The following is a 24,612-nucleotide window of genomic DNA, read 5'->3' on the forward strand; positions in this document are numbered from 1 at the left end:
TAATTGTCACCGCCAGAGTCCTTCTTTCAGGGCCCTTGAAGACAGGGGGATTTTAACTGGTTTGAGAAATTACGGCCCCATAACCTGCCAGCACATTAGCAAGGATTAGATTATTAAAACACGGGGCTTCAGGTCAAACCGCCAAAACCTTCTGCTTGCTTCCAGTCCTGTGGCCAGTTCATCGGTGAGGGGGCCGGACTTTAGCCTGCGGTTGAGTCTGACCCACGGGTGGTGTGCTCTGCCCTGCTGAGTGTGGACACTCAGTGTTTAGAGAAGATTTTGTGTTTAGATGCCAACATTCCAGAATCAGATGATTTCACACAGAAATCTAAATTTCTTGCTTCTTTCAGAAATATGAAAAACAATTGTTAATTCTGGGCCTCTATGCGTCCACTGGAGAGAACCAGCTTAGACGAAGCCCACGTTCTCCAGGGAGCAGGTTCCCCCCACCTCCTGCTGCTCCTTACACAGAACTCAGTCTGTATTCAATTGTCCTTTGTCAACTCATGGGGTCTGTTTATAATCCCTTATTGAAGGGTTTTATCTTCAATATACTGGATCAGAGAAAATCCCCAAGCCCACCAAATCACACCCTCCAACCCTCCCTTCCCTTCCAACCCTGCAGGCCAATAGCACAACTGTGAAATAATCTCTCTGCATCCATGAAAGTGGAAAGATGTGTGGGGGTTAGGGTTCAGAATATTAATATGTACTAAGCATCTACTTTCTGCCACGCTCTGCCTTAAATCCTTTCCCCTCATAATCTCATTCAACTTTTACAAGAAAGTGTGTGTCTGGTGGACTAGTGGCTAAGACTCTGTGCTCCCAAGGCAAGGGTCCGTGGTTTGATCCGCAGTCAGGAAACTAGATGCCACATGCTACGGCTAAAGACCGTGGATACTACAACAAAGATCGAAGATCCTGCATGCCACAACTAAGATTTGCCACAAGCAAATAAATAAATATTTTTAAAATGTATGGCTTGGTTAGGGGTTAATCATCTTCATTTGACTGAGAAGGGGATGGAGGCGCAGGGAGCATCAGCAGTGCCCAACCAGCAAAGCACAAAGAAGAAACCCCAGCTATTGTACCAGAGACTGGGATCTTTCCAGGGTAAGAAGTGGATTGCTAACTCTTACTTTAAGATGGCTCTACACAGCAGTGGGATCCTCCGGAAGCTAGTAATTAGGACTAGTGAAGCGGGCCTGCTGGGACAGGAGGGTACATGGCAAGGGAAGCGCGGAGCTGCCGTTCAGCTCGTCTACTGCTGTCAGACAGCGCTGAGTATTACACGATTTTTCCAGAGGAGCCGGAAATACAGATTTTTCAAAAAAAATGCACTCAAAGAGGAAATGTTATCTATCTGGATATGGGATTTGGGCCACAGCTTTTGATCTTCATGAAATGCTACTCTAAGCTTTTAGTCAGTATTGCATAGTGGTTACAGGATCTAGATTTAAACTCTCTGGGTTCAAATCCCAGCTCAGCCACTTCCTGCCAGCACGTGACTGTGGCTAAAGCCCTTCCCTGTACTTCAGGTTTATCATCTGTGAACTGGTGACGGTAATCATATTGTCATAAGGCTTAAACGGGATCAGATCAGTTCAGTTCAGTCGCTCAGTCGTGTCTGACTCTTTGCAACCCCATGGACTGCAGCACGCCAGGCCTCCCTGTCCATCACCAACTCCCGGAGTTTACTCAAACTCATCTCCATTAGGTTGGTGATGCCATCCAACCATCTCATCCTCTGTCATCCCCTTCTCCTCCCACCTTCAATCTTTCCCAGAATCAGGGTCTTTTCAAATGAGTCAGCTCTTCAAATCAGGTGGCCAGAGTATTGGAGTTTCAGCTTCAGCATCAGTCCTTCCAATGAACACTCAGGACTGATCTCCTTTAGGGTTGACTGGTTTGATCTCCTTGCAGTCCAAGGGACTCTCAAGAGTCTTCTTCAACACCACAGTTCAAAAGCATCAATTCTTCAGCACTCAGCTTTCTTAGAGTCCAACTCACACATCCATACATGACTGCTGGAAAAACCATAGCTTTGACTAGACAGACCTTTGTTGGCAAAGTAATGTCTCTGCTTTTGATTATGCTGTCTAGGTTGGTCATAGCTTTTCTTCCAAGGAGTAAGTGTCTTTTAATTTCATGGCTGCAGTCACCATCTGCAGTGATTTTGGAGACCCCAAAATAAAGTCTGACACTGTTTCCACTGTTTCCCCATCTATTTCCCATGACGTGATGGGACCAGATGCCATGATCTTCGTTTTCTGAATGTTGAGCTTTAAGCCAACTTTTTCACTCTCCTCTTTCACTTTCATCAAGAGGTTCTTTAGTTCTTTACTTTCTGCCATAAGGGTGGTGTCATCTGCATATCTGAGGTTACTGATATTTCTCCCGGCAATCTTGATTCCAGCTTGTGCTTCATCCAGCCCAGTGTTTCTCATGATGCACTCTGCTTTTAAGTTAAATAAGCAGGGTGACAATATACAGCCTTGATGCACTCCTTTTCCTATTTGGAAACAGTCTGTTGTCCCATGTCCAGTTCTAACTGTTGCTTCCTGACCTGCATATAGGTTTCTCAAGAGGAAGGTCAGGTGGTCTGGTATTCCCATCTCTTGAAGAATTTTCCACAGTTTGCTGTGATCCACACAGTCAAAGGCTTTGGCATAGTCAATAAAGCAGAAATGTGTTTCTGGAACTCTCTTGCTTTTCTGATGGTCCAACAGATGTTGGCAATCTGATCTCTGGTTCCTCTGCCTTTTCTAAATCCAGCTTGAACATCTGGAAGTTCATGATTCACATATTGTTCAAGCCTGGCTTGGAGAATTTTGAGCATTATTTACTAGTGTGTGAGATGAGTGCAATTGTGCGGTAGTTTGAGCATTCTTTTCCATTGCCTTTCTTTGGGATTGGAATGAAAACTGACCTTTTCCAGTCCTGTGGCCACTGCTGAGTTTTCCAAGTTTGCTGGCATATTGAGTGCAGCACTTTCACAGCATCATCTTTCAGGATTTGAAACAGCTCAACTGGAATGCCATCACCTCCACTAGCTTTGTTCATAGTGATGCTTCCTAAGGCCCACTTGACTTCACACTCCAGGATGTCTGGCTCTAGGTGAGTGATCACACCATTGTGATTATCTGGGTCATGAAGATCTTTTTTTGTACAGTTCTTCTGTGTATTCTTGCCACCTCTTCTAAATATCTTCTGCTTCTGTTAGGTCCATACCATTTCTGTCCTGTATTGAGTCCATCTTTGCATGAAATGTTCCCTTGGTATCTCTAATTTTCTTGAAGAGATCTCTTGTCTTTCCCATTCTGTTGTTTCTCTCTATTTCTTTGCACTGATCACTGAGGAAAGCTTTCTTATCTCTCCTTGCTAACTCTGCATTCAAATGGGTATATCTTTCCTTTTCTCCTTTGCTTTCCACTTCTCTTCTTTTCACAGCTATTTGTAAGGCCTCCTCAGACAGCCATTTTGCTTTTTTGCATTTCTTTTTCTTGGGGATGGTCTTGATTCCTGTCTCCTATACAATGTCACGAACCTCCGTCCAAAGTTCATCAGGCACTCTGTGTATCAGATCTAGTCCCTTAAATCTATTTCTCACTTTCACTGTATAATCATAAGGGATTTCATTTAGGTCATACCTGAATGGTCTAGCCTTCAATGCGGGAGACCCGGGTTCAATCCCTGGGTTGGGAAGATCCCCTGGAGAAGGAAACGGCAATCCACTCCAGTATTCTTGCCTGGAGAATCCCATGGACAGAGAAGCCTAGTAGGTTACAGTCCACGGGGTCGCAAAGAGTTGGACACGACTGAGCGACTTCACCCTCACCTCTGAATGGTCTAGTGGTTTTCCCTACTTTCTTCAATTTAAGTCTGAATTTGGCAATAAGGAGTTCATGATCTGAGCCACAGTCAGCTCCCTGTCTTGTTTTTGCTGACTGTATAGAGCTTCTCCATCTTTGGCTGCAAAGAATATAATCAGTCTGATCTCAGTGTTGACCATCTAGTGATGTCCATGTGTAGAGTCGTCTCTTGTGTTGTTGGAAGAGGGTGTTTGCTATGACCAGTGTGCTCTCCTGGCAAAACTCTACTAGCCTTTGCCCTACTTCATTCCGTATTCCAAGGCCAAATTTGCCTGTTACTCCAGGTGTTTCTTGACTTCGTACTTTTGCATTCCAGTCCCCTATAATGAAAAGGACATCTTTTTTGAGTGTTATTTCTAGAAGTTCTTGTAGGTCTTCATAGAACCGTTCAACTTTAGCTTCTTTGGCATTACTGGTAGGGGCATAGACTGGGATAACTGTGATATTGAATGGTTTGCTTTGCAAACGAACAGAGATCATTCTGTCGTTTTTGAGCTTGCAGCCAAGTACTGCATTTTGGGACCCTTTTGTTGACTATCATTGCTACTCCATTTCTTCTAATGGATTCTTGCCCACAGTAGTAGATATAATTGTCATCTGAGTTAAATTCACCCATTCCAGTCCATCTGAGTTTGCTGATTCCTAAAATATCGACATTCACTTGTGCCATCTCCTGTTTGACCACTTCCAATTTGCCTTGATTCATGGACCTAACATTCCAGGTTCCTATGCAATATTGCTCTTTACAGCACCAGACCTTGCTTCCATCACCAGTTACATCCACAATTGGGTGTTGTTTTTGCTTTGGCCCCATCCCTTCATTCTTTCTGGAATTATTTCTCCACTGATCTCCAGTAGCGTACTGGGCACCTACCAACCTGGGGAGTTCCTCTTTCAGCGTCCTACCTTTTTGCCTTTTTATACTGTTCATGGGGTTCTCAAGGCAAGAATACTGAAGTGGTTTGCCGTTCCTTTCTCCAGTGGACAATGTTTTGTCAGACCTCTCCAGCATGATGGTGTCTGGTACATGGTCAGAGCTCTATAAGAACTTATTACCTACTAAGAAGAATGTGCATCTGTGCAGAATTACCCCTTCTTTCTTGAGAAAGCCTCTGTTTATTCTGGGTGTGGGGACAGAGCTTCAGGGGTACATAGGAGCATTTTGGGTAGTCTGGGCTTTAGAGGGATTTCAGAACAAATACTCCATGACTGTCCCTAAGAAATGCTATTGCCTCTAAGAGCAGAAAAAAAAGTTCAAACTTCCATAATAAAATGCTAATTAGCTATAAAATTCCAGAACTGCTCCTGGACCATGCACTGTGGAAACCCAGACTTACTCACTGGAACTTCCTTGTCTGGCTAAGGTAGTTTTCCTGGCAGACTTACTACTTAAGAGCCAGTCATCGGCATTTAGAAGAATTTAGGTTTGCGCATTGTGCCTGGAGACTGGTTATAGAGAGATTTAAAGGAGGGTGTTACAATGGTAAATAATAGCTGTGGTTTTAAATGGACACATTGTAACACACTGTCCATTTACAGAGCAGAAGGCCAGCGGCAGGCAAGCAAGTGCTTTACTCAGGCACGGCAGGCGCTGTGCAGATGGATCTGTCAGCTTCAGGACAAGGCGCTCGGAAACATCAGCTCCTATAGAAGAGCGCTTGGACTGCACGCAGTGTCCAGGTATCTCAGGCTCTGAATACCAGGGCCCACACCCTGCACAAACAACCTCCTTATCTACCCAACAAATAATTTTTGAGCACCGTGGCTGACCAGTCTTCTCCAGTGAGTCAGTAAGAGCTCCCTTTCCTGAACCAGCCATTTCCTTGAGACACAAAGCACCATCTGGTGCAGCGAGCAGCATGCCAGACGGTGCAGGAAAGTTGGTTGAACTCAGACCTGCTGCAGAGATCACTAGCCAGCCCTAAGGATGTTGGAAAGATGCTAGAGCTCCTCAGCCTCATTCCAGAAAATACCTCTCAGTCAACATCTAACTTCCTCTTTTCCTTTTCTCTGAAGGTGAGCCCAGCCCAGACCTCAACCTTAATATCCAAATTCTGGGCATCAAGACCCCCTGTCAATCTGACTCCTCTTTTCTGCTGTCCCTCACCAAAGCCTGGCTTCTTGACTCTGCTTCTGAGTTCTGTCTTGATAACAATAAAGCTTTGCTCCTCTCTGATAGAAGGTGGTGGTCTGAAAGAATCATCACACTAAACAGTCTGACCAAAAAGACTGTCTAGCCCCAGTGACTTTTTAACCCTTTTTTAATTAAAAAAAAAAAATAGGACTCTTCATTCCACCAAAGTCTCCTTATGAATCTTACTGTCTAAAAGAGACAATTTTAAACATTATCATTATTGGAAAACTACTTTTTATTTGTGGGCTCTTGGAGCACTAGAGTTTCTCAGTACAGACACTGAAATCCACTGATCATAACGTGTCAATGACTTATTTTAACAAATGTGAAAACTGAGACCAAGAGGTTAAGTGGCGCCCTGAGGGCAGTGTTAGTATTGGCTTCCTATTGCTGCCAGAACAAGTTACCCCAAATTTAGCGGTTTACAACAAACAAAACAAACGTATTTTCTTAGCATTCTGGAGGTCAGAAGTTCTAGATCAGTTTCACTGGGCACGTGTCAAGGCGTAAGCAAGGCTATATTCCTCCTGGAGGCTTTAGGGGACAGTCTGTTTCCTTGCACCCTCCAGGATTACTAGGTGGGTCCACATTCCTTGCGGGGCTTGTGGGATTACGTGGGCTTCCCTTCTAGCTCAGTTGGTAAAGAATCTGCCTGCAATGCGGTAGACCTGGGTTCGATCCCTGGGTTGGGAAGATCCCCTGGAGAAGGGAAAGGCTACCCCTCCAGTGTTCTGGCCTGGAGAATTCCATGGACTGTAGAGTCCATGGGGTCGCAAGGAGTCAGACATGACTGAGCGGCTTTCACTTCACATTCCTTTCCCCACATGGTCTCTTCTCCCTCTGCTTCCTGCTCAGGTCTTCCTTCTTTTAAAGAACCTTCTGATTACACCAGGCCTACTGAAGAGCTGACTCAGTGGGAAAGACCTGATGCTGGGAAAGACTGAAGCCAAAAGGAGAAGGGGGCTGCTGAGGATGAGATGGTTAGATGGCAATGACTGACTCAATGGACATGAATTTGAGCAAGCTCAGGGGGATAGTGGAGGACAGAGAAGCCTGGTGTGCTGCAGCCCATGGGGCCACAAGGAGCTGGACACAGCCTAGTGACTAAACCACAAACTGAACTGATCCGGGGTCGTCTGCCTACCTCAACATCCTTGATTTCATCACATTTGCAAAGTCCCTTTTGCTGACAGGGTACATGGTCACATAGTTCACGGAATAGGATGTGCACCTTTGTGTGTGTGTGGGGGGGGGGGTCATTATTCAGCCTAATAGGCAGCAGTTAACAGCAGAGCTGTGGCCAACCCCAGACTCCTGGGCTCTTGATGGGGACTGGGGGAGGGGATGGGGTGAGCAAGATACATCTTTTTATCTGAACTGTCTTGTTCCTGGTCCATCACAAGCCAGAAACCAGAAGAGGGCAGCCCCACTGGAAAAAAAGAAGAGAAGGTGTGAGGAAGCTAAAATTTTAAGAGTTAGGGTTACTTTGGGAGCAGAATATCATAAATATGAGCTTTGTTTCTGGGTATGTAGGCTCCTCTGTCCATGGGATTCTCCAGGCAAGAACACGGGAGTGGGTTGCCATTCCCTTTTCCAGGAGATCTTCCAGACCCAAGAATTGAACCCAAGTCTCCTGCATTGCAGGCAGATTCTTTATCATCTGAGCCACCAGGGAAGTCCCATGTAATTATCTAGGAAGGGAAGATTTAGTCTCTTAGATGTGATAATCAGCCAAATTAACTCTCAGAGATGGAATAAGGGCAGAAGTACTATTAATCTTCACAGCAATACCATGATGAGAGCGATATTATTTCCACTTAATGTATGGGGAAACTGAGGCTAAGCAAGAGATAATTTGCTTAAGATCACATAGGTGATAAAAGTTCGAGTTTGTTTGATCCCAGGGAGTCTAATTCAGGAACCTGAGCACTTGACCATCTAAACATTCTCAGAGCTGATGTTTATCCTGAGACTCAGGCATGGGCAGGTTCTTTGAATCACAGATCTTCTCTGAAGGAGAAGAAACTGTCACCTTCCTGCGTTAGGCTATGAGACTTTTCCTGCTGGTTTGCTCTGTGGCACTTAAACTTGCAAGGTGTCCCTACCTCCTCTCCAAGAAGAGAAAGAGATGATTCATGTTGCTGACTCTGAAAAACCGAATAAACATAAGCTATTGTGAAGGGCTATAAAAGGTGAAGGGATTTACCTGTACATTTCACAGCTCACCCTTCTCTGCTTGGCAGAACAGAAGGGGGAGGGAATCTCCAGGGCAGTGAAACTCCTCTATGTGTCGCTACCACGGTGGACACCAGTCATTACACATTTGCTCAAACCCACTAAGTGAGCCCTAAGGTGAAATATGGCTCTTAGTGGAATGTTCAGTATTGGTTCAGCAACTGTGGCAAGTGTACCACACACTGATGCCAGGTGTTATTAACAGGAGAGACTCTGCGAGGGGCAGGCAGGGGGCACATGGGAACTCTACTTCCCACTCACTTCTTCCATGAACCTAAAACTGCTCTTGAAAAATAAATTTTTTTCTACTAATTAAAAAAAAAGAACTCATACTTTTAGACAGTCTCAACGGTCTTCTCAGAAATATTTTCCCAGTGGTGACCATCACAGCTTGCTCCTGCCTGGGGTCTTGGCTGGTGCTGGAGACCACAAATGCTCCTCCAAGGCTCCCCACTGAACTGTGCCTGCTGCTTCCTACAAGCCATCACCCTGCGCTTGTCAAATCTCAGAGCTTTTCCTAGCCAACCCCTCAAAAACACTTCAGACTTGTCCTAGATTTGCCACAGACTCGCCTGGCTGCCTTGAGAGAGTTTCTGAATTTCTTTGAGCCTCAACCTCCCCACCTATATCTAGAAGCTAATAAAACTTTTCCTAATGATCTGGTCGGGCTGTTGCATTAATTAAACAAGAAAATACCAACGAAGGCTTTGGGCAAACCACAAAGTAGTAGTGTTCACATATTTAAGACACAGAGTTTCCCTGGTTCACACCTCACTGGTATTTTCCCCATTTTAGATTGTGAGGCTGAGGCTCAGAAACATAAGTTACCTGTTTAAAGTCACATAAGTCAGAGCAGCAAATGGAGAATTAAACACAAATATCAAGTCTGACTCCATAACTCATCTTTTTTTTTTTTGACTTTTTATTTTGTATTGGGATATAGTTGAGAACAATGTTGTGATAGTTTCAGGCAAAGGGAATCGGTCATACCAATACACGTATCCGTTCTCCCCCAAACTCCCCTCCCGTCCAGGCTGCCACACAACACTGACAGAGTTCCCTGTGCTACACAACTCACACTTTTACTCACTCCACTACACTGACTCCAAATGAGGTAAAGAACCAGAACAGCAACAGGTACTAGAGTCTCAAAGTGTGGTCGCCACTGTAATAATCATCTTCCCTCTTCTTAAGACCCTTTCGTTTCCCTTTGGATCTATAAGTCTCCAGGCAAAAGCTTAGTCCAACAGTGAATGCCTCATAGGACTGCTCAGCCCTGCTCAGAGGGGCTCAGAATCCCTGCACTCTCTTGCCAGCCTGCAGGAAAAGATGTGACTCTGGTTCACATGCTTGCTGTAAACCCCCTGTTTGCTGTGCATTTCGCGCTCAGAGAAGTTAAATATCTGGGATGATTTTTTTAAAAGAATTTTGCCTACAAATAAAAATGTCCTAGATGAGAAATTTTAGTGCTGGATCCAGAATAAGAGTCTCTATTATCCTGAAAAAAAAAAAAAAAAAAAAGAAGGCTTCTCTGGGCTGATGCTTGCAGCTTTGCTTTTATCCTTCTTTGTTCCAAGATACAGTCATGCTCTTCCACTCAGGGTTTTAGCAGTCCTCTAAGTGTTGACATCTCTTTGTTCTGAAAGTCACCCACTTACTCATTGTTTATTGAGCATCTACTATGAACCAGGCATGAAACTAACTCAAATAAAACAGTGGGTAAGACAGATTCTGCTTCAACCTCTGCATAGCTTGCAGGCTATTGGAGCAGAAAGACGACTCAGAAGGGAGTTAGAACTTAGGGCGGGGGGTTATGTGAAATATCTAATGCCCAACGGACGACCTCTAACACAATCTATAAAATGGTGTGATCTTGGCCTAGAAGGGATTCTGTGTGTTACCTGTACAACTTCCAGTTCTAGACACAACTGCTGGGAAGTGGCACTTACCACCACTTTGCTTTTGTATAAAGTAAAACTGAAAGTCGCTCAGTTGCGTCCAGCTTTTTGCAACCCCATGGACTCTACAGTCCATGGAATTCTCCAGGCCAGAACACTGGAGGGGTAGCCTTTCCCTTCTCCAGCGGATCTTCTCAACCCAGGGATTGAACCCAGGTCTCCCGCATTACAGGCGGATTATTTACCTGCTGAGCCACAAGGGAAGCCCAAGAATACTGAAATGGGTAGCCTATTCCTTCTCTAGCGGATCTTCCTGACCCAGGAATCGAAACGAGGTCTCCAGCATTGCAGGAGGATTCTTAAACAACTGAGCTATCAGGGAAGCCCGCCTTTGGATAACACTGTATCATATCTTAAATAAACTGGCAAATTAGACTCCTTTAGCCTGGAGAACCCCAGGGATGGGGGAGCCTGGTGGGCTGCCATCTATGGGGTCACACAGAGTCAGACAGGACTGAAGCGACTTAGCAGCAGCAGCAGTCTGGAGAAGATATGATACACTTTGGATAACTGTATCATATCTTCTCCAGACTAAAGGACTCTAATTTGCCAGTTTATGTTACTATTGGCCTCGGTTCAGAGGATTTACTTTAGTAAATCACCTGGTATTTATTGAGCACTTGCACTGTGGGGCCTGGGAGCAGAGGGGGCACAGTGCTCTCGGGGAGAATGTATCATATTGTAGTCACTCTTTGTGCACCTGTCGGTCTCCTTCTGTGATGATGCATCTCAAAACCGGGGGCTGTGCTTACTCATCTTTTTCTTTCCAGGACTTGCTTTGGACCTGGTGAGGGTAAGGGCTCCATGATGGTTTGTGGAAGGAGGAAGGGGAAAAAGGAAGAGCTGTAAGAAAGAAGGAAGGAGGGGACGAAGGAGTAAGGAAGGGTAGGGAGGAGGAAAGAGAGGGAGGAGGCAGGCAGGCAGGCTGCTGGGATTCTTTTCTTTAGACAGCTTATTTGGGTAGCACTGAGCATCCTGGGGTGTAGCCCAGCTTCCTCCAGCAGCACCTCTGAACCTGACACACACAGCCAGGAATGCAAAGAAGGAGAGGCTAGCAAACCTGCTGCACCTGGGGAAGGTGGTGCATCGGCATCTGCTTGCCACCTGTGAGCAGATTTTCCCAGTTCTCCCTTCCAAGAGGCAACAGGCTTTCATCGGGAGAGGCGGGCACTAGTCCTGTCCTCTGTCTCCACCCACTAAGCCCTGGTGACAGGCACTTGCTTCGCTGTCCAGGCCGCCCCCTGGGCCTGCCAGCTTTCTCCCACTGCTCTCTGCAGTTTGCTGCTGCCTCTTTAGGTCCACTTTGCCTGCTTAATTCAGGACCAGAAGCTTTCAACAAGTCTCCTCACTGGCCAGCCTGACTTCAGTCTCCGCGTCTCAGTGCTTCACCCTCCCCACCGACACCAGAGCTGTCTTTTTGAAATGAAAATCTGCTTATGCTGATCATCTACTAAACCCTTTTCGGTGGCTCCCCTTTGCTGCTGCCGTATTGGTCGGGCACTCACGGTCCTCCCTGACCCCCCCTCCTCCATATTCCACCTCCCCACCCTGCTATCCTCATCTCTCTTCACTGTTCCTCTTGCTCACTGTGCATCAGCCATGAGTCTCTGGCAAAACTCAACTCTTTCACACACTTCTGTCCCTTTGCACAGGTGGGTAATTTTTCATATGCTATTCCTTCAGCCTGGAATCCCCTTCCCCTGGGGTAAACTCCTACTCATCCTTCAAGACCCAACCCATGTCACTTCCTGAGTGAAGCCAGAATCAGGTTTGCTTCCCACTTCTTTGTTCTTACCTCCAACAGAGTGCTGGCCCCTGTCCTGAACACACTGATTTGCTAGTTTGCCTCCTCATCACACTGTGAGTTCTCTTTCTATCATATTATTTTCATATTAAGTATTTCAACAATTGTGCAAGATTTCTTATGTGTAGTAGGCCAACCGCAAATACTTGAAAAGTGAAGGAACAAATACATTCATTTGATATATTTTTAGTCAATCTTTTTCTCTGCTATGAGCTGTTTAGACACTGGGGATTCCACAGTAACTGAGATGGGCAGGTTCCTGTGTGCACATGTTCATTGTGTCTGACATCAGAGACAGGGTGACAAATAGATGAACAGGATCATTTCAGAGGGCAATGCATGCTCTTAATAAATATAACTGGGTAGTAGGCTGGAGAGGAAGGGCAGTGGGGGCTGGAGAGCTGCTCCAGATGGGTAAAGTAAGGCCGCTCTAGGAGGTGTGATGTCTGAGCTTCGACTTAAACCATCTGAAGGAGGCGACTATGTGGAATTCTGAGGGTTTAGCCTCCCACAAAAAGGGAGCAGCAAGTGCAAAGGTCCAGTGCAGAAAGAAGCTCAGGATGTGTGTGAGAAGCACCAGATGAGTGAGAGAGGGCCCAGACAATGTAGTCTTACAGGGCACGGCCAACAGCATGAACTCTGTGCCAGGTGCAGCGATGAGTGAACTGAGCTGAGATGAGCAGACAGAGATGCCACCAACCAATGGGCGGCCCCTGCCCCTCCCTCACCCTCACACAAGATTACTGCCTGCTCATGGGGCCGAGACAGCCCTCATTAATCTCAGGAAGCAGGAGGGCAGACTCGGGCAGTGCAGCAACTCAGACTAACTAGGAAACACAAAGGCCGCCTGCCCAGCTTTGTTTTGAAAGCGTCAATTCCAAATTCTGCTAGCTGGCAGAGACAGGGGTTATTGATTTTCCCTTCTGGAATGCATGTCCTACAGAGTCCTCGCAAATAGAAACTGAAAAACAGAGGAAAACATAACTGCTGAGAAAGATAGAGCCAGGGGACATTTTTAAAAACAATCTCTACTGGTTTTGTCTTTTTCTTATTACGCTTTGTTGGATTGTGGCTTGTCGTCTCTCTTTTTGTTCCACTTCATTTCCCCCCTTATTTCTATGTCTTACGATTCTCTCTCTCTCTTCTCGCTGTCTCCCCTCTTTTTCCTCTCTGGGTCTTCACTGATCCCTAGCATGGTATTTGCATACTGAAGGCAGGGAACATTGGCATGTCAAATATTGGTCTATCTACAGGTCGGTATGCCTGAATGCCTCTTTTGCCAGAGCAGTCTAGCCATCTTACTGTCTCTCTTTATTTATTTATTTTTGGGTGTTAAAGATGAAGATTCTACTTTTAATTTTTTATTATTATTTTTTAAAACTTTTTATTGGAGCTTTTGAAGTGACTGAGCGCATGCACACAGTTGTTTTATAATGGTATTGTGTTAGTTTCTACGGTGCAGCAAGGCGAATCAGCTATACGTATACATATACCCCCTTATTTCAATCTCCTCCACACTTAAGTCATCAGAGCACCGAGTAGCGTCCCCCATGCTATACGGCAGGTTCTCACTGGTTATCTTGGTATCAAACTGAAAGTGTCAGCTGCTCTGTCATGTCTGACTGTTTGCAACTCCATGGACTGGAGCCTGCCAGGCTCCTCTGTCCATGGAATTCTCCAGGCCAGAATACTGGAGTGGGTAGCTGTTCCTTCCTCCAGGGGATCTTTCCATCCCAAGGATTGAACCCAGGTCTCTCCCATTGCAGGCAGATTCTTTACTGTCTAAGTCATCAGGGAAGCCCCTGATGATCTTATTTACAAGGCAGAAATAGAGACACAGGCATAGATAGAGAACAAACCTATGGATACCAAGGGGGAAGGGGAGGATGGGAGGAACTGGCAAGTTGAGATTGACATAGATACACTATTGATACTATGTATAAAATAGACAACTAATGAGAACCATTGTCTCTCTTTAAACAGAGAACCTGTCCTCTCCCAGGCAGGCACTGTAGCAGGATCAGCCCATAAAACCAGCTTTGAGTAATTGCATAGAGGCATATCCCCAGCTAATCGCATTCTTTCTTTTCTCCAGAGAAGCAGGAAGCAAATCCAGGCTTCCTTCTGCTGCCTGGGTGGGGGCAGAGCACTAAATCCCCCCAGCACCAGCATGACGCCGGGGCCTCCTCATCCCCAACGAGTTCAAACATTCCCATGGCCCTTTCAGCTCTGACAATGAATCAGGCCTCTGCTTGCCAGCAGCCCCATGGGTTACTTTCCATCTTCCTTCTGCTGGTGGGGCTGAGTGGGGAGCAAGCTGCTAGACAGAAATGTCCATGGACTGAGTCCAGAAGATGGGTGGGTGAGTACTAAGTGCAGAGGCCTAGGCCCAATAGGGTCTGCTGACTTACGAAATTAAACGCAACACACTAATTGAAACTCAGTTTTGTCATCTGGAAAATGGGGGTGACACAGTCTCTTCCTTCTTGGAAGGGAATGTCAGGACAAGCGAAGAAAATCCACACAAGACTACAAAATCATAAACCACAAAGAGCCAATCCTTGATTTTCTCCTCTTAATAGTATCAAGAACCGGCAGCCTGATACTGCAATAATTTATCATCTCCTATTTTGCTTAAGTAATAGTAGAAGACTGTTCTGTTCCCTGGCAGGTGGTTCTCAGAGCGATGGCAGGGGTATACGTTCCTGAGGGTTAAAATTCGCTCTTTGTCACTCACGAGACAGACCATCTACAACTGGGTGACTGAGGTGTGGCTGGAGTAGGGTGTTCCCTTCACAGGTTTTATACAAACAGTTTTTACAAACTGACTTCTATTTCACATGTAGTGATGCATATTTAAATGTACAGCTACAGCCACCAACCTTTGTCCAGATGCTTCCTTCTTGGCCTTGCTCCACAGCTTGGGTCCTATATCTTCAATTGCATGCCTGCATGCGTGAGTGTTCAGTCATGTCCAACTCTTGGTGACCCCGTGAACTGTAGCCTGCCAGGCTTCTCTGTCCATGGGATTTCCCAGGCAAGAATACTGGAGTGGGTTGCTATTTCTCCAGGGGATCCTCCCGACTCAGAGATTGAAGCCATGTCTCCTGCACCGGCAGGCAGGTTCTTTACCACTGTGCCACCTGGGAAGCCCCATGCCTCTAATTACCTACACTTCATTTTCTCTTAAGGCTAGAAGATGATTGAGTTTTACACCCTCTGAGTTAAACCAGAGATGCAGCTGTGACCACAGACCAAAGTCAGAGAACCAGCAGGAACAGGGAGGTCAAGTTCGCCAATTTCCTAATGCACAAAAGATGCTCCACCCACCCTGTGGAAGATTTGACATTACTTTACACTCAACTCAGCATCTTCCAGCCTCGATCTTCCTCCTGATCTTTCAATCTCTGTGGAATGGGGGCTCCAAGAAGGCAGAGCTCACAGGTACATATCTTACTTCCTGCATTTTCCCCTAGAACTGGCATTTAGTAGGAGCTCAGAAAACATCTGAGGCTGCATGGATGAGTGACAATGAGAACTTGCCATTATTCTCTGTGTCATCTAAATAAGGAATGTATCCTTTTCCTCTTCTTTTCCTTAGTCTAATAACTCACCGATTGCCAGCTCTGCTGCCCTGGTTCTCCCTGACATCTTACTGTGGGACCCCTCCTTTCACTCCTGCCTGTGAGCCCTGATCCCCCCTGTTGGACCACAGCCTCATCTCCACATCCCCTTTCCTTCTTCCACCTTCTCCTGTCCTAGGTTCCTCTTCCAGAGTGAATGTTTCATCGTGACCTCTTTCAGGTCGGAAGCTATCCACCTTCTCAGTACCTAGCTCAAGTGCATGCTCCTTGCAGGCAAGGCTCACCACCACCTGGCACCCACCTCTCTTTCTGGCCTGCTCACCTAGTATTCCGGCGCATCATCTCCCTACTCAGCACACAGTATTTGCCCGTTCCCTCTGTGCATTCCAATTAGGATTCCAGGCTCAGCGCAAGTCTTTACAATTATAACCTCGCCTCAGAGCTCTTTCTGACCTGATCACCTGTGACTCTGGCTCATGATCCCCCCACTCTCAGGAGATGGCTCAGCTTGTGTCCCTTGACACACAACTTGTATAGGCTTGCCTCCCCACTCTGCACACACCATTTGCCTGTTGGCTCTATGAATTCCATCATCACTCTGTCTGGGCTCAGTGAAATTCTTCACAATGACAACAACAGCGGAAGATAGCAGTAACATTAGCTACAACTTTCTAAGCACCTTCTGAGTGCCAAGCATAGTACTGTATTATTCAAACGTGTTATTCCATTGACCTTCACAAAAGCCCTGGAGATGAAGTACAATTCTCATCCTCCTCTCACAGCACAGAAATCCAGGCTCAGAGTGTCAGGTGCTGTACCCTGGGGTCACAGAGTCAGTACGGGGAACAGCTGGGTATCAGGCACATGTCTAGCAGATAACCAGAGTCACGGCTCTCTCTTTTAGGTGACACTGCCTAAAGCTAGTGTTCTTCTTCGAGCTCTGACAGTCCTTCATAACGCACGGCCACTGGTCAGCTCATTTTCCTGTGGGCTGTTAAAACTCTTGACTTCCTCTCAGATGCACACTTCTTGTCCTCAGTTACACCATAACTCACCTGAGACCATGACTAATGCTTCTGGGCCTTAGAGGTCCTGGTCCCCAGAAGCATGCTGACTGATCAGGAGCATTAAAGTAATCAACCTTTTGTGCTTTGTTGATTAATTCATCCTTTAAGCAGTGAGTTGATTTGCCTCCCCTGTCCCCCTAGGTCCTTGCTGTTCAGGATACACATCCAGGTGGAGAAGGAGGCCCTGTCCATAGTTCTTGATTTGTGAAACTAGAGACAGTACAGGAAAACAGCAACAAAAAACCCTCAAACCCCAGCAACTATTGAGGATGACTCTAAGAATGAACCACTTGCCTGAGACTCACAAATGTAGTTAGTAATTACACAGTCCTGCTTATCCATCACCATGATTCACTTTGTATTAACTGGCTCATTTTAAAGTACAGCCATGCAACAGGATAGATCTACCCCTTTCTGTATGTAAGATGATAACTGGGGGCTCAACAATCAGGAGGATGGTTGACTTTGAGTTAGTCACTGTTCTCTGGTCCTCAGTTTTCTCACTGACCTGGGAAATTTCGGGATCTGACCCTTTCCTGCTTTTCTGGGACACTGTTCAACACCACCTCTTTTGTGCTCCGTCTTGAGTCACAGTCTCCACAGTCTTTGTCTGCTCTTCCCGGCCCTTCTCTGCTGCTGGGCAGATGAAGCAGTTGGCAGCCTCCTACCCGGAGCCCCTTGCACAGTCCTCTCTGGCCCTTGCCCCCTTCACCCCAGATGCCTGTGCCCTCTGGTGTGCTTTGCATGTTAAACACCTAAAGCTTTCTGCTCAGTTCTCAGCAAAGGGGAGGCAGACAGCCTGTATTTGGAAGCCATCATCAGCTTCCTGGCACACCAAAGTCCCTGCAGTCCTTATAGGGAAACGTCAGAGCTACAGTAGTTTTTAAAAAAAAATCTCCTTCAAGACTTTTCAAGTTGGAGACAAGCCTGTGCAGGAGGCCCGTGGGCAGAAACGCCCCCTTTGTGCCCCTCTCCAAACTCAGGTTCTGAAGCACATGGGCTCAGGAGGGCAGGCAGAAAATTCCAAAGGCACACTCCTGGTGAAGGAAGGGCCCAGGAGCCATGATTAGCAGCAAACAGTGGGGGCCAGGCAAGAAGCGACAAAAGTCATTTGGCAAGTTCAAAAGCAGGGTGATGGAACAGTTCTGCATCAGTTGCAGTAACGGGCAAGGGAACCCTAAAATGACATAGACCTGCCCACACACACATGTGTGGACACAGACACACAGGAGTGCAGAAAGGGTATACAGACTGCTCTACTACTTTTGAAACTTCCTATGAATCAATACTTATTTCAAAATAAAAAATGAAGAAAAGCCCCAAGCGCCTAGTGCAGTGGGTCTGGCTATGTTACCCCAGGATCCTGGCACATAAGGCCTGATGCTCCCTCATAAGATCCTATTTAATAACAGTGAGATCTTCACCATCACGATCTTCAGCATCACCAAGGCTCCCATTTGCTGAACACTTACTACGTTGAGGCACTCAGCATGAAAAGCATTTTCTCATTTGCACCAATACCCCACCAGGCTATCACCCCCGTTTTATAGAAGGTAATGAGCTTGGGAGAAGCTGAGTCAAGCCTCAGGCCACAGGGCTGCTGTGGAACAGGAGTGTGACAGGGGTCTGGGACTCTATATTGATGCTTGGGGACGAATGATCAAAGAAGAGCTGCCTCGGCATTCTGGAAACCACTTCAGCACACCCCTCAATCTGTCCCAAAGGCAGCCGGCCGGAGGCAGCTCCAGGCGCGGGATGCTGCCTGCCTGTCCAGGGTCGCCTACCCCGCCTTTGCCCAGAGAGCCCGTCTGCAGCAAAGCAACAGAAACATCACTTACAGGTTCTTCACGTCGGCGATGCCGCGGAACGCCTTCCTCGGGATTCCCAGGATCTGGTTTTCGCTCAGATCTCTAAACAAGAAGAGAAGAGGCACAGGCGTTAAGGACCCAGCCAGGCTTTATCTGCATCTCATTATGATAACAAAACCCCTCTGGTGGCTGCGTCTGCGGTCAGGAGTGTTTGGGGGACTGTTTAGTTTCAGGCCCCAGGCTGGTAGCAGCCCTCACATTGTTCTTCTGGTGATGGCCTTGCTGAAATGGTTCGCAGGCAGCCGGCTGCCTCCAGGGCGGGCTCTGTGGGTGGTCTCGCACCTCCAGGCCACGAGCCAAGCGTGGGTTATTTGTTGCACACTGCACCCAATTCTGTTTTGCCACCTCCCAGAGATGACCCCTTCCTCCCCTCCCCCATGGCGCCCCTCCCCCAGGGCAGGGTCAACACCTCTCCCTCCCCCATCTTCTCAGGGACTCTGCCTTTGTCATCTGAGATGGGAATGCAGCCTGGCCATCCGGATTTTCTGACATGGGGGGAGATACCATCTCTGCTTTTCTGGGGCTCCGGAGAGACTCGGGGTGGCGGGGGGCCTCCTGAGGATTGTCTTAGGGATAGGTATGATGGATTCAAATTGCATTTCCACAAACCCACCCAAAATAGGGGCTATACTGTACTTCATGTAGTATTTAACAGCGTACCATGCTGTTTTGAGCAGGGAGGGGAAAGGGACAAAGTTTGGGTCTCAAAGCTGCTCAGAAACAAGTCTGTATCAGTGTCCTCTTTCAGTTCAGTTCAGTTCAGTTCAGTTGCTCAGTCGTGTCCGACTCTTTGCGACCCCATGAATCGCAGCATGCCAGGCCTCCCTGTCCATCACCAACTCCCGGAGTTCCCCAAAGCCTCAATTTCTTTTCCTGAGACCCATGCGTTTGTTTTGCTTCTCACAGCCTTCCAGTTTTCTTTTTTGCTGGACCAAATATATGCACCTGTTTTCATTCATACCCCAAGCTTGCTTGGGGTCTTATTGAGTAATCAAGCATATATTTGTGTATCAATCACATCTATATATACAAATATGTATCTTCCTTATTTTGAAAAGAACACAATAACTTTCAGATATGAAGGTAAAAAATGTCCTACCCAGACACAACCACTGTTACCAATTAGGAGTAATATGTATATATATATTTCACCAATATGATCTCATGGTATATCGTCTGCTATAACCCTTTTTTCCCCACTATATTGAGAACATCTGTTTCTGTCATTAACAGTATGCCAATGCCAACATTTTTGAATGGCTGTACATCATCTGATTCTGTAGATGGCTGTGATCCTATGCTGTCAGGTATTTATTTATTTGCCATTTAAGGCAACCCTGGGCTGAATTTTCCCAGTGCCCACACACTTTGAGGACACTTGTTTGGCTGCGTCCTTGATATAAAGTCATCTGAGGAGATGTACTGGGTCCCAGGGAACATGTCTTAAATTGCCATGCTGCCCTAAAGGCAGACGGACATGCTCATGCTGACTTTCCATGGGCACCTAATCCAAAGCTATAGACGATTCCAAATATATTTGGAAAGAGAAGTCAGACCACCATCCTCCACTAAAACCTGGGCCCTCTAAATTAACCATTTTGCCAGGGAGCAAGAGGAAACCTGGGAAGCAGAAGAGGGGTGTCCATTTTTCTGCTCTCATCTACTGAGCTGAGTGGCTATACTCTCTCTGAGTGGTGGGCCAAACTCAAGACCCATGGAGACGGGGGCCACTGTGAGGCCCCGAGGCCGGGTCTGGTGTTGGGGTCAGGTGCAGAGACAAACGCAGAGGGAAGTCTTGGGGCAGAGTAACAGGGTGCTCCCAGTCTCGAATCCAGTTTCCTCTGCCTGCAACTGATGTCAGCAAATTCAGATGCAGAGTGCGCCCCGCTGCAGGCTCCCCAGGCTGGGCCTGATTCAATGAGCAGGGCTCCAGCCTGCAGTCTGGGCGCTGAACAAAGCCCACGACAACAGCAGAGGTCAGGCAGTGTCACCAAGGCCACTTCCCTGCTCTCCATCAGCCTTCAAGAGAAGGGGGCCCAGGTCCTGTCATCCGACTCAGGCAATTTCCACCAGGCATCTGGGCTGAACCCGAGGCTCTGGCAGCCACAAAGGGCCCAGTCTTTTCTGCCAAGGGAAGACTGGTCTCCAGGACAGTGAGCCCCTGCCCGCTTCTCTCTCAGGCTTGGCTGCTGGCTTTGGCCGCTCCGGGAAACCTCTCAGGCCACATTTTTGGCAAACAGCTAATGCTCAAAATCAGGGGCAGGTGGAGGAAACAGGAGGGAGGTTTAGAATGGTCAGCTCTAAGCACACTTGAAAGCCAGATGAAGTGGTCCATGGTCCAATAATGCCTTCACCCTCTGAGTTTAAGGTACCCCAGTATATTGAACCGATAGCAATTGTTGCGTATTCTGGTCTGCAGTACAGTGGGATGAAGAGAGGACAGTCTTATTTAAGCAGAAAAATCTGGTGGAGGTGCCAGGCAATCTCCCACGAAAGTGGTCACACAGACAAAATCCTGCACTGGGATGGGATGCCCACGTGGTCTCCATTCTCTGTTCTCTTGCTGTAAACACACCCAGTCTTGCCCCTAATTCCAGAAGCCCCATTTAAAGCACTGCTCTTGCCACCTCCTTGCCATGCCTTCCTCTTGCCACAATTTGAGCAAAACAGTAGATAGTAGGGAATTCATCTGTTCCCCATGACAATCTGCTTGTAAATTTTATTAATTTTATTTTCCATGGAGCCTCTTTTCTCTGGCTAACGGTACCACTGCCATTTATCTGCGGGACTGTATATTGATTTTATAAATACCTCTAGTGGGCTGACAAACTGACAGCTTTAATGGTGTTACTGATGGGGTGTGGAGGAGGCTTCAGGTCTGGGTGCTTCATTTTCGGTAACTGTCCCTTCACAATTATCTTGGGGCCTTTGTGAGGGTTCCTAATAGTGTGTTTATCTCAGCGTGATGCCAGAGCATGGAGCTATTGTTAAGTACTATCTTTGAGAGAGACAAGAGCCACCATTTTCGCCTGACACTTAGATAAAAATAACAAAGTCTATCCGGGGTGCCCAGAGCGTAGTCCTGGCCAGTTGCTTGTCGGGGGGTTAGTGCTTCCCTCTTCCTGGGGAGACGCTCAAAAGTGGCCAGGGAAACAACCCTGGAGGGAAGGAATGAGGTTGGATTAGGCTGAGAGAGAGAGTTGAGCTGGGGTTTTCTGGGGAAATAAAAGAAGACTGGTAGGAAAGGCTTTCTTGGTTGAAAAGTGGGGCTACAGATTGGAATGCCTTTTTAAATAATTAGGACTCAGAAAGGAGAACTGCATTAGCTAAAGTGCATTTTCCTGCTTCTGGAAAATGATTAACCAACTGATTATTCCATCCCAAAACACCAAACCAAAGAGGACTTATTAAGGAGACAGTAAGTCAAACAGGAGTTGGCAAGAACCAATAGATCCCCCTTCCAGCCAGCACTGCCCCCTCCCCCGCCCCCCCCCCCCCCGCACCTTTTTAATTTACTAAAATGCTTTGGACACAGATTAACTTTCTTCGCAAATTTATTATTGTTTCATCTACCTTGAAACGGGAAATGCAGACACTTTGATAAATGGATTGAAAGGTTGTCTAGTTTCAGTGGCGCTTTTGAAATGCTTCCCGGGGCTCTCCCTGCAATGTCAGGCATGCTTTGTTCTCCGAGCAGCAGTGAATGACAGTCCCCACCTTCAGCCCACCCCTGCCTCCCCGTGTTTACCAGGCAAGGCAAGACGCAGGAAAATGCTCTCCTCTCTGCTCCGGTGGGGACAAAGTGTTTGTCCTGGTCACCTTCAAGCTACGAGGAGGTCCTGTCTGTGTTAAATGGCAGTTTATGGGGGTGGGGGAGATTCGCTCTTGGAGGTCCATCTCCAATTACTCCCAAGTTTCAGGACATGGTTTGGAAGCTCCCCAACCTTGGGAAATTCTTGTGTCTGAAGTGATAGAGCCACTTATTAGCTGTATGATCACGAAAACTACTGAAATGCTCCATGCCTTAGTTTCCCCTTACTGATCTCCTGCAAATTAACACTGAGTATGAAATGAGTTGGTATGTGTATACTTTGCACAGTGCCTGGAGCCCTGGAGGCATTCAGTGAAAGGCTGCATTTATTTCTTGAACTTTCCCCATTTTGTCCTGGATTTACAGTGCTGAAAATGTCCCCTTTCACCAACCTCAGGACACAGGCCTACAACTCTGCAAAAACAGAAAACGTAAACATCGTTACTATTCTTTTCATAAAATCTGAGGGAGAGCAAACTTCCTCTCGGGCTTTCCTGGTGATCCAGTGGTTAAGAATCGGCCTGCCAATGCAGGGGACACGGGTTCGATCTCCTTTCCGTGAAGATCCCACGCGCTGCAAGGCAAACAACCCTGAGCACTGCAACTACGGAAGCCCGTGCGCCCCGGGCCTGTGGTCCGCAGCAAGGGAAGGCGCCGCAGGGAGAGGCCTGCGCTGAGCTAGAAGGTAGCCCTGGATCACCGCAACTAGAGAAAGCGCATGTGTAGCAATGAAAACGCAGCACAGCCAAGGGTAAATATAAACAAATAAATAATGTAAAAACTTTCTCTCCTCTATCATCTAGATAGCAGTATCCATATTTGAGTCTAGATTCTTTTAGATAAAACAGGAGCGTTTGAGTCAGGACGAAAGGAGTGTCTTAGGGGGGCTCTTTCAGAAGCAGATGCTTGCTCCAGTGATGGATTTACAAAGCACTCCCGGGAGAGACAAATAAGGGATGGAGAAAATTGGATGAAGAAGGAAATAAAGGACAGTCAGGTAAAGTGCTGGCCTTGTCCCAACGCCCTGGGAGCTCCAGTCTCTAACCAAGGGCGCTGGGTCTTTGTAGCCCAGCATTAGACAGTCCTTGTTCGACCACCCAGGAGAAATGTGAATTCCCTGGTTTGCCTGCTCTCCGTAAGTCTGGATGAAGGGACTCCAGCAGCTCAAGGACAGATTGCTGAAGAAGTTCCCAGCCATGAGGTTTAGCAGCAAAGTCCAAAGAAGCAGGAGATGGGAGCTGATATTGGTAAAGGGAACCCAAGGGATTCAAACCAAAGCGCTTCATATGAAGGCTTCAAGGTTGGTTTTCCTAAATCAGGAAGTTCTCAGAAGATTAAAAAAAATCACCCCTGAAAGATGACACATCCAGGATCAAGGGCCAAGAGGCCATGAGGGGAAGCTAACTGAGGAAAAAAAAAAAAAGGCAGCAACCCAATCTGGCACCTTCTTTGTCTATTTCCCCAAACCCTTTGCACTGAGACTAATCAAGGGCCTTTTTAGTAACATTAATATATATATATATATATATATATATATATATATATATATATATATATATCAACTCTTGATTAGCCAAACTAAAAGAGGGTATGATCTAAAAGCATTTATATTTAGAACCTTCATTGGACTGGGGATCAGGATTCTCTTTGGCCCAAGACTGTACTAAAATTACTTTCCTAATCACTCACACTGCCTAGCAGAAATAGTCCATTGGTGTAGTAGGTATCAACCCAAACCCATTTCATTTCTGACAGATAATCCATGAATCTAAAATTTCTTGGACTCTCAATGTTACCATCCTGTACAAAGCTGAACCTTGCTCCCCTACCCCCAGCTCCTAAAATATGGTAAATGTGATGCATCGTTCTGCTCTAGGAACCAAAGAGAGAGGTTCTGCTTTGCTTACCTCATTTTATACAGCAGGAGGGACAAATATGCAGGAAAAATTATTCCCTGAGGATTTTTACAATGTGGGCTTCAGGGGGGATTTATCTTAAAAGGTAAATCTCTTATGCAGGAATTTATCTTAATAAGCAAGATTATATGTTTGCAGTCGGGTCACTGTCAAAACCAAATGAGCCCCAAACACAGGTCCCAGCTAAGATGGAGAAACAGTGGAAACAGTGACAGACTTTATTTTGGGGAGCTCCAAAATCACTGCAGATGGTGACTGCTGCCATGGAATTAAAAGACGCTTGCCCCTTGGAAGAAAAGTTATGATCAGCCTAGTGAGCATATTAAAAAGCAGAGATATTACTTTGCCAACAAAGGTCCGTCT

At 46.6% G+C, this 24,612-nt stretch overlaps 1 protein-coding gene across 1 annotated transcript in view; it reads right to left on the reverse strand.

Moving 5' to 3' along the window:
* SLIT3 (slit guidance ligand 3) overlaps window positions 1–24,612 on the reverse strand; it is a 719,057-nt gene that overhangs the window by 220,979 nt on the left and 473,466 nt on the right. Inside the window, exon 5 of the mRNA XM_052659044.1 lies at window positions 18,493–18,564. Within this exon, the coding sequence (XP_052515004.1) occupies window positions 18,493–18,564 (72 nt within the window). The remainder of the gene's footprint in view (window positions 1–18,492; window positions 18,565–24,612) is intronic.

This window comes from Budorcas taxicolor, chromosome 20 (assembly GCF_023091745.1).
Source record: "Budorcas taxicolor isolate Tak-1 chromosome 20, Takin1.1, whole genome shotgun sequence".
NCBI classification, from domain to species: domain Eukaryota; kingdom Metazoa; phylum Chordata; class Mammalia; order Artiodactyla; family Bovidae; genus Budorcas; species Budorcas taxicolor.